We start from the raw sequence: 10,748 nt of genomic DNA on the forward strand, positions 1-10,748 counted from the left end.
TGGCCCATTTTGGCCCCTCAGGCCCTCAGGCTCACGGCTCAGAGGCCCCAAAGGGCTGGGTCCGCCTGGCTGGGTCGGGGCCAACCGGGTTACAGCCCCGCAGAGCCCTGCCAGGCGAGGCCTCTGCCAGAGAGTCAGGAACGCACAGGCTGTCCCCGCGCCAGGGATGTTTTCCTGCTGAGATCGAGCCCTCTGCTCCTGCCACCTCCAGACCCCCGTCTCCCGGGCCAGGCTGATGTTCAGAGGAGGTGGGGCCCACAGCGCCCAGACCCAGCTGCAGGGTGACAGGAAGAAAGGATGGGGCTGGGGGCAGGGCGGGGGTGCAGGAAGTGCCTTTCTTGGAACTCTGCACGAAAATAGTGCATTCTGTCCCTACTCCGAGTCTCAGGGTCCCACGGGGAGGTGTGTGTCACCAAGGAGACCCTCAGCTGGGAGGGGCCGGCGCTGACCTTAGTCTGGCTTTTGCTAGCACCTCCCTCCCTCCACCCTCCACCCCTCCACCCCCACTGCGGCCTCTGCCCCACTTTGAAGTCTTAACATAAATATCATGTCTGCTTGGGTTCCCCTTCCCGCCCTGGTCACAGCCCCCAGACCTGGCTTCCACCCCAGCCAGCCCCGTGGGGGTGTGGTGCCAGGAGACAAGAGGGAGGTCTGGACCACCCAGGGAAGGTGGCGAGACCCTGAGACAGAGACAGGGAGACACCGGAGGTGGAGAGGGGAGACCGAAGTGAGCAGAGAATGGAGAGACAGACCCCAGAAACCAACCAGGGGATGATCCTTTGGGCAGGAGAGGAGACAGAGACTCTGGAGACAGAGAGGGAAGAGAGGGGAGCAGAGAGAGAGACCCTGCAGCCAGAGAGAGACCGAGTGAGACCCTGGGGACAGTAAGGGGCAGGAGGAAGAGGGTACAGGACAGGAAGCAAAAGGGAAAGTAAGAACCTTCAGAGAAGGTTCCAGAGATGGGGTGGGGGGAGGCAGGGACAGGGCTAGCAGGGGAAGGATGTAGTAGAAAGAGAAGCGTCACTGGCAAGTGGGACCAGCCATCTCGATTTCCTGGGACTGGCGGGGGCACTGGGGGTGTCCTAGGACATGGGACTTTCAGTGCTGAAACTGAGAAAGTGCTCAGCAAACCCGGACGAGTTGGTCGCCCTGAGCGGTACGCCTCTGGCAAGACACCACGGGGACCACAGTGTCCACTCCACAGGCACCCGTTGCACAGGTGAGGAAACTGTGACCCTGAGAAGGACTGTTCCTACACTGGGGCGGGAGGCCTGGGCCCTTCTAGCTCTGACACGTGCTCTGGGACTCCCTTTCTTGTGGGCAGATGTGGCCAGATGTTCAGGTCAGGCTTCTGGCAGAAGAGGGAACTGGGGTCCCAGCTGGGCCCAGGTTGGACAATCTGGGGACAGCCATATGCTGTTCCCTCACAGCTGTGGGCACAAGTGTGGACTTGCGGGGACACCCGCACATCACCCAGCTGCGCATTCACAGCAGTCCCAGGCATTTGCAAGCACATACATGCACACACACACACGCATACATGCAGGACCCAGGAACAAGAACGCGGCCTCTCACCATGGTAAATACACCCCCCAACCCTCAGCCCCCTTCGGTTGGCAGGATCCTTTACCCTCACCTGGTCTGGACCACACTTTTCCTGGGCCCCCCTTCCCCAAGCCTATTTCTCCCACCTGGCCCAGTCCCCAGCACCACTGCCTCCCCTTCCTGCAGGGATCCCCCATCCGGAAGCACACAGGTTGGGGAGGGGGAGGAGGGGGCAATCGCTCCCTTCCCTCCCCAACTCCTGCCTGGGGTAGGTGCCTGGTCTTGGGTGGGAGGGACCCCCCAGCGCCCATCCAAGACCAGGGGCCTCCCACCCGCCACACATCAACCCTTCCTCCTGACAGCCCGAAGGCTGGGGTGGTTTGGGAAGAATTTAGGCATGGAGGGAGGTGGGGGATGGGAACAGAAGAAAAGGAGAAAAGGAGGTGATTTGTACACAAAGCAATGTGCTGGCTCAGCGGCCTGGCGTGCCAAGGCCGTCCAGGACGCCTGCCTGGGGGGCGTCCCCTAATCACACTCGATACCCCACCCTGGCTGTTCCACTGGGTCCTCTGTGGGCCAGCCCCTCTTCAGGCCGCCCTCACCCTCACCCCCACAGGCCCACACATGGCATCCAAATCCACCATCTGCTTCTTGCCTGTCCTGGTAGCTGCAAGACAAGGCTCCTTCTCAGGCCACGGGCTTCTGCGTTCATGCTCTTCTTCAGATGAGTTCCCCTCATATGGGCCATGATCAGAGCAGGGAACCCCAGCCTCCTGAGCCTGGCCTCCTGATGTGAGCTGAGCCTGGCCTCTGAGTTTGGAAGGTACATTGTTCCTACCTTCAACCAGGGAGACATGTCGGCCTCAGAACCCAGCAGAAAACAGGCTGTGTGGTACTAGGGGAAGCATCACACTTGATCCCTGCCAGTGGTAGCCTAAGTTGTCCTGTCCTCCCGGGCTGCACTTCTGCAGAGCTGCAGAGTTCTGTTTCTGAGCATGTAATTCATCATGGTGGCTGCTAGTTATGACTCAGGACCTCCCACTTCTGCCTGCGGCCCTGTATCCAAACATGCATCTCAAAATCTTCTCATCCACACACCTGGGTAGATCTACTCATGCATCTACCCACCACACACCAATGCATCATCCATGCATGCATGTGCCCACCCATCCACCCACCCATGCATTCATCCACCCACCCACCCATGCATCTGTCCAGCCACACATACCCCTACGCATGCATACATCTATCCATCCATCCATCCATCCATCCATCCACCCACCCACGCACCCACCCACCCATCCATCCATTGGGGGTGTCCTAGAACATGGGACTTCCACCCAAGCATCCTTCTACCCACTCATGCATCTGTGCATACATGCATTCATCTATCTACCCATCTACTCATGTATCCACCCACCCACACACCCATGCATCATTCATGCCTGCATACCTTCACCCACCCACACATCCATCCACCCACACACCCACCCATTCATCAACATCCATGCATCCACCCAGCCAGCCACCCACTCATTCATTATCCATGCATGCATGCATCCATCCGTCCATCCATCCATCCACTCATGCATGGCTCCATCCATCCATGCATCCATCTATCCATATATCCACCCATTCATCCTCCAACCATTTACTGTATCAATTAGCATCTTCTCTCTGCTAGGCTCAAAGACTAGCAGGAAGAATAAGACCCCAATCAACCCCTCTCCAACCCCTTAAACCCAGATCCCTGATGCTATGCCCACTACATCCCCCAGCCTCACTAGATAACACAGTTCTTGGGCAGCCTCAACCTTACCTCACACAACCTTGGGGAGGCTGCTGAGTGCTGGGCACCCTCACAAAGTGGGCAACCAGATGCCTCTCCAAGTCTCATTCCCAATCCACCAGACATTTAGCCTCACAGAGGCCAGAGGTGCCCCCTCCTGCCTTCCCCATTCCTCATGCTGGCTCAGGCTTCCTTCCACTTGCAAGTAGGCCCAGCCAAGACATCTGGAATTTGACCTTTGACCTTTCTTCTCCTGCTCTGCCTGCTTGCCCCCCAACCCCTCACCCCCACAGAGGCTGGGCTCCTGACCTCTGATCCCATCCACCCACTTGTCAGACAGCCTGCAGCCGTCCGTCCCCTTAGACACCCCAGTACTGGCCATTGCCCGAATCATGACTGGGCTCGCCACACCCTTGGACCAGGCTCAGGGCTGCCCCTAAGGAGCCTCCGGAGGCTGCCTCCCCCAGCCAGGCCCGCCCTGCCGCCGGGCTCTCCAGCCAGCTCCCTCCCCTTTTCCCCTTTCCCAGACTATTGCAACAGCCTCCTAACTGGTCTCGGCCTCCAAGCCCCCTCCACCCACCACACACAAGCTACAGAGATCTCTCATCATGCCTCTCTTCCCCATGGCCTCCAGGAGGGAGTCCCAGACTTTTAGGGACAACTTCAACATCTTTCAAGATAGGCTCCCACTCCTTTTCTCCACTCCTTACTGTCCCTAACGGTGTCCCTCACTTCAGCCTAGTGGAGTCCTTTGTAGTCTCCAAACCCATCTTGAGCTCTGCCACCTCAGTTGTCTTGCCCAGGCTGTGCCTTCTTCCTGGTATGCTTTCCTCCCATCTTGTTTTTGTTTTTTTGAGATCGTCTGTCACCCAGGCTGGAGTGCACTGGTGTGATCTCAGCTCACTGCAGCTTCCGCCTCCCGGGTTCAAGCGATTCTTGTGCCTCAGCCTCCTGAGTAGCTGGGACCACAGGTACCCACCAACACACTGGACTAATTTTTGTATTTTTAATAGAGACAAGGTTTCACCATGTTGGCCAGGCTGGTCTCGAACTCCTGGCCTCATGTGATCAGCCTACCTTGGCCTCCCAAAGTGCTGGGATTACAGGCGTGAGCCACTGTGTCTTTGGTTTTTGACTTGAGGCCTAACTCTCAGACTCTGCTCAAATGATGCCTGAGGGTGCTACAGCAAAAAGAGAACTGGAATAAGAATTAGGAGACCTTGGTTCTAGTCCCATTCCTGCCACTGATGCTCTTTGAAACTCCTTGTACCTCAGTTTCCCCATCTGCAAAAAGGCTTGCCGATTGCCAGAGGTGGTCTGACTTCATGGGGAAGGCCAGTGAGTGTTGGGGACAAGTGGGCTTTGGCTGCAGGAAGAATCCCAGCTCCCCACTGCGTCTCCCTGAGCCAGGTTCATCACTTCTCTGAAGTTCATTCACGAGGCATCGTGAATGAGTCAGGAGTTTTCTAGGCTTGGGGATAGAGTAGGGAACCAAATAACAACCCTGCTCTCGTGGAGCTCACAGTCTCCAAGAGCGGAAGCTCTCCCCTGGGGGTGATGTTGCTCCCAGGGAATATGACATTTGGCAATGTCTGGAGACATTTTGGATGGTTCAACTGGAGGGATGCCACCGGCATCTAGATAGGAGCCAGGAACACTGCTAAACACCTTGCAATGCACCACGCAGGCCCTACAACAAGTAATTATCCAGGCCTGAATATCAATAACACCAAGGTTGAGAAACTCTGGCTAGGGGAGATTTGGGCCATAAGCAATAAGCAAATCCACAAATACATTTCTTTTTCTTCCTTCCTTCCTTTCTTTCTCTCTCTCTTTCCTTCCTTCCTTCTTCCCTCCCTCCCTCTCTCCCACCCTCCCCCTCTCCCTCCCTCTTCCTTTCCCTTCCCTCCCCTCCCCATCCCTCCCCTCCTCTCCTTTTCTCCTTCTTTCTTTCTTTCTTTCATTCTTTTTCCTTCCTTCCTTCCTTCCTTCCTTCCTTCCTTCCTTCCTTCCTCCCTCCCTCCCTTCCCTCTTTCGCTCTTTCTTTTCTTTTTCTCACCCTCCCTCTCTCTCTCTCTCTTTCTCCTCTCCTTTCCTCTTTTCTTTTCCAGAGTCTTACTCTGCCGCCCAGACTGGAGTGTGTAGTGGCACAATCTTGGCTCACTGCAACCTCCACCTCCCAGGTTCAAATGATTCTCTTGACTCAGCCTCCCAAGTAGCTGGGATTACAGGTGCACCAGCACACCCAACTAATTTCACAAGTAAACATATTTAATGTCAGATAGTGATAAGTGCAGACGGGGAAAATGCAAGAAGATCCAGTGGTTAAGCAGCCCCAGGGGGCGGTGTGGGATGGGGTGAGGTGGTCAAGGACTCTGGCACTTGAGCTGAGCCCTGGAAGAGGTAAAGAAGCAGAGCATTTTTATATTGCAGGAAGAGCATTGCAGGCAGCGGGAACAGCCAAGACCAAGGCCGTGAGGCAGAGTGGCTGGAGCATTTAAGGAACAGCAATGAGGCCAGAGTTTGGAGGCAGATCACATAGACCTGGAGGCCATGGCAAGCACTGTGGTCCTTCCTCTAAGCGAGATAGGGGGCTCAGAGGGTTCTGAATGGAGAAGTGACCAAATCTGACTTGGATTTTGAAAGGATCCCTCTGGCAGGATGGAGACGGCAAGAGAGAGACCGGGGAGAGGCTGTTTGGGAAATCTAGATTGGCGTTGCTAGCCACCTGGGTTGGGGGTGGGTGGCAAAGAAGGTGTCCAGGAGTGGTCAGATTCTGGGTCTCTTTTGAAAGTGAAGCCAACAGGATTTACTGAGAGACTGGAGATGGGCTGTGAGAGAGAGAGAGGAGTCAAGCATGATCTCAAGGTTTGGGGCCTGAGCCAACAGAAGGATGAACTCCTCCATCTTGACTTTTGTCTCCTGAGAAGGGGAGTCATTCTGTGTGCTTCACAGGCATAGACCTTGTAAGAAGGGACTTCCAGGCATATGGGAAACAATTCCTAAGCCCTGTTTCTCGAGGGGCTGACTGGGTCTGCAGGGCCAGCCTAGGCACTGTAAGGTGGTTTGCAGAAACGCAGCCTGGTCTCCACCCGCCACATATGCTCAGAAGACGGAGTAACATTTGCTTCAGGCTCCACAGCTGACAAAGCACATTTGCAAACACTGAGTGCTGTGACACAATTATCACAGCCCTGCTGAGCTAAAAATCCTGGACTCATTGCCCCCATGTTGCAACTAAGAAAAAAGGAGACCCAGAGAGGGCCAGTGACTCCCCTGCAGTCACAAAGTCGATACATCTGTGACAGAGGGGGAAGCTGCATCGGGGCAGCTTACTGAAGGGCAGAACCTCTCCCCCACCTCCCCACCCTGTTTCTAACTTCTGCTAAGAGTGCGGCGGGTGTGCACGGGTTAATCCGCCAGCCAGCTCCCCAGAGGTCATCCTGGGTGATGGGCTCAGTGCACATGCCTCCAGAAGCCTCCAGAAAGGGTGGGAAGACGACCCTGGCCAGCCCCACACACAGCAGGCCCCGGGAGCAGGGAGGGCTCCACACACGTGATGTCTGTGTCGTGTATATGCATATATGTCACTGTGTGCCCCATGCCCATACATGGCCCTGCACGGGTCCCCTCACAGCCTTGCACATCCTGAGTGCAGCCCAGCCCCCACCCAGCCCCCTAAACCACGCACCCTGCCTTCCTGACGCAGGAGCCCAGGGAGGCATTTCCTGTTTAGGGGCTGCCTCCTCCCCATCTAAGCCCAGGTTCCCAGGGCCCCAGGCTGAGCTGGGGTGAGGGGAGGGCAGCCCCTGGCCCCCTCACTCCCCCAACACCCCCACACGCTGGCCCAGCTGGAACCAGAAAGTTTGAGGGTAGGGGGAGAGGCTGGGGCAGGGGCTCAGTAAATAAATGAGAGGCTGAGGATGCCTGTGCCTGGGTGACCAAGCTGGTTTCCATTCAGGCCCTGCACCCGAATCAGAGGTCTTCATATGTCAGGTCATGTAGAATGCCACACCATTTTTGTATGTGCACCTAGGGTCTCAGCATGTCAGAATGTGTGTACGTGTGGGAAGGGAGTCGTCTGCAAGCCAACATAGGTCTACGGTTAGGTGAAGCGACAAACAGCTTGGCAGAGAGTGCACTCTTGTAGGAGGTTGGGGGTGGGGGAGGCGCATGCGCGCGTCTGTGGGGCAAGAAGGGAGTGGGCATGTGGGTGTTCCCGTGCATGGCGAGCAGCTGGGCTGAGACTGCTCACGGGTGTGACGGGGCTGCTGTGTCCAGATTTGGGTCTCTGAGTCTCTGGGAAGCGACCTCACTCCACAGCCCTGACTCCCAACTTGAGGGTCACAGAGCTCGGCAGGCAGGCTTTTCCCACCCCCTGACTCTCAGCCCCATGGGGCCTGGGGCAGCCGTCAACTGTGCCTCCTCCCCTCCTCCGCCCCCAACCTTAGCGCCCCCCACCCCACTGCTTCCTGCTCCAGCGGCCCCCGGGGGAGAGGGAGCAGGGAGCTGGCAGCCGCCCCAGCCCACTCCTTACAAGGCCTGAGCCCGGCCCCAGGCCCGCCCACGGCCCGCCCGCAGGAGGCCCCAGGCCCTCCCCCTGTCAAGAGCTGCTGCGGGCCCAGGGCCGGACCAGTCCAGGGGCATCGCGATGCTGCTGCGCCTGTTGCTGGCCTGGGCGGCCGCAGGGCCCACACTGGGCCAGGACCCCTGGGCTGCTGAGCCCCGCTCCGCCTGCGGCCCCAGCAGCTGCTACGCTCTCTTTCCACGGCGCCGCACCTTTCTGGAGGCCTGGCGGGCCTGCCGCGAGCTGGGGGGCGACCTGGCCACTCCTCGGACCCCCGAGGAGGCCCAGCGTGTGGACAACCTGGTGGGTGCAGGCCCGGCCAGCCGGCTGCTGTGGATCGGGCTGCAGCGGCAGGCCCGGCAATGCCAGCTGCAGCGCCCACTGCGAGGCTTCACGTGGACCACAGGGGACCAGGACACGGCTTTCACCAACTGGGCCCAGCCAGCCACTGGAGGCCCCTGCCCGGCCCAGCGCTGTGTGGCCCTGGAGGCGAGTGGCGAGCACCGCTGGCTGGAGGGCTCATGCACGCTGGCTGTCGACGGCTACTTGTGCCAGTTTGGCTTCGAGGGTGCCTGCCCAGCGCTGCAAGACGAGGCGGGCCAGGCCGGCCCAGCCGTCTATACCACGCCCTTCCACCTGGTCTCCACAGAGTTTGAGTGGCTACCCTTCGGCTCTGTGGCCGCTGTGCAGTGCCAGGCTGGCAGGGGAGCCTCTTTGCTCTGCGTGAAGCAGCCCGAGGGAGGTGTGGGCTGGTCACAGGCAGGGCCCCTGTGCCTGGGGACTGGCTGCAGCCCTGACAACGGGGGCTGCGAACACGAATGTGTGGAGGAGGTGGATGGTCACGTGTCCTGCCGCTGCACTGAGGGCTTCCGGCTGGCAGCAGACGGGCGCAGTTGCGAGGATCCCTGTGCCCAGGCTCCATGCGAGCAGCAGTGTGAGCCCGGTGGGCCACAAGGCTACAGCTGCCACTGTCGCCTGGGTTTCCGACCTGCGGAGGATGATCCGCACCGCTGTGTGGACACAGATGAGTGCCAGATTGCCGGTGTGTGCCAGCAGATGTGTGTCAACTATGTTGGTGGCTTCGAGTGTTATTGTAGTGAGGGTCATGAGCTGGAGGCTGATGGCATCAGCTGCAGCCCTGCAGGGGCCATGGGTGCCCGGGCTTCCCAGGACCTCGGAGATGAGTTGCTGGATGATGGGGAGGATGAGGAAGATGAAGACGAGGCCTGGGAGGCCTTTGGCGGTGGCTGGACGGAGATGCCTGGGATCCTGTGGATGGAGCCTACTCAGCCGCCTGACTTTGCCCTGGCCTATAGACCGAGCTTCCCAGAGGACAGAGAGCCACAGATACCCTACCCGGAGCCCACCTGGCCGCCCCCGCTCAGTGCCCCCAGGGTCCCCTACCACTCCTCAGTGCTCTCCGTCACCCGGCCTGTGGTGGTCTCTGCCACACGCCCCACACTGCCTTCCACCCACCAGCCTCCTGTGATCCCTGCCACACACCCAGCTTTGTCCCGTGACCACCAGATCCCCGTGATCGCAGCCAACTATCCAGATCTGCCTTCTGCCTACCAACCCGGTATTCTCTCTGTCTCTCATCCAGCACAGCCCCCTGCCCACCAGCCCCCCATGATCTCAACCAGATATCCTGAGCTGTTCCCTGCCCACCAGTCCCCCATGTTTCCAGACACCCAGGTCGCTGGCACCCAGCCCACCACTCATTTGCCTGCAATCCCACCTAACCGTGCCCCTCTGGTCACCACACTCGGTGCCCATCAACCCCCTCAAGCCCCAGATGCCCCTGTCCTCAGAACCCAGGCTACCCAGCTTCCCATTATCCCTACTGCCCAGCCCTCTCTGACCACCAGCTCCAGGTCCCCTGTGTCTCCTGCCCATCAAGTCTCTGTGCCTGCTGCCACCCAGCCCCCAGCCCTCCCCACCCTCCTGCCCTCTCAGAGCCCCACTAACCAGACCTCACCCATCAGCCCTACACATCCCCATTCCAAAGTCCCCCAAATCCCAAGGGAAGATGGCCCCAGTCCCAAGCTGGCCCTGTGGCTGCCCTCAGCAGCTCCCACAGCAGCCCCAACAGCCCTGGGGGAGGCTGGTCTTGCCGAGCACATCCAGAGGGATGACCGGTGGCTTCTGGTGGCACTCCTGGTGCCAACGTGTGTCTTTTTGGTGGTCCTGCTTGCACTGGGCATTGTGTACTGCACCCGCTGTGGCCCCCATGCACCCAACAAGCGCATCACTGACTGCTATCGCTGGGTCACCCATGCTGGGAGCAAGAGTCCAACGGAACCCATGCCCCCCAGGGGCAGCCTCACAGGGGTGCAGACCTGCAGAACCAGCGTGTGATGGGGTGCAGATCCCCCTCACGGAGTAGGGGGAAGGGGTGTGCACTGGACACATGGCTGGGGCTGCACCAGGGACCCACAGGGGCTGCCCAGCTGGACAGATGGCTTCCTGCTCCCCAGGCCCAGCCAGGGTCCTCTCTCAACCACTAGACTTGGCTCTCAGGAACTCTGCTTCCTGGCTCAGCGCTCGTGACCAAGGATACACCAAAGCCCTTAAGACCTCAGGGGGCGGGTGCTGGGGTCTTCTCCAATAAATGGGGTGTCAACCTTACCCAAGGCTTCTGACCCCCACTGGTGCTTGAGGGAGATTCTGGGAGGACTCAGAAGAAAGGAGGTGATCTTCCTTCAGTTTGTCTGAGTCCTCAAGGAGGTAAGGTAAGATCCCTTTAAGACAGGGTATACCTCAGAGATTCTCAGGGAAGCAGGAGTCCAGAGAGGGCAGAACCCTGCCCAGCGTCACACAGTTGAGCCCAGTAGTGGGAGATTTGGC

The 10,748-nt window shown here is 58.8% G+C and overlaps 1 protein-coding gene across 1 annotated transcript; it reads left to right on the forward strand.

Annotated features, from left to right (window-relative positions):
• The first annotated feature begins 7,974 nt into the window (after positions 1-7,974).
• On the forward strand, positions 7,975-10,536 carry CD248 (CD248 molecule). Its single transcript, NM_001194485.1, is given in 1 exon segment — positions 7,975-10,536. A coding segment is annotated over 1 exon segment (2,274 nt). The 5' UTR covers positions 7,975-7,985; the 3' UTR covers positions 10,260-10,536.
• Positions 10,537-10,748: the final 212 nt, after the last annotated feature.

This window comes from Macaca mulatta, chromosome 14 (assembly GCF_049350105.2).
Source record: "Macaca mulatta isolate MMU2019108-1 chromosome 14, T2T-MMU8v2.0, whole genome shotgun sequence".
Taxonomy (NCBI): Eukaryota; Metazoa; Chordata; class Mammalia; order Primates; family Cercopithecidae; genus Macaca; species Macaca mulatta.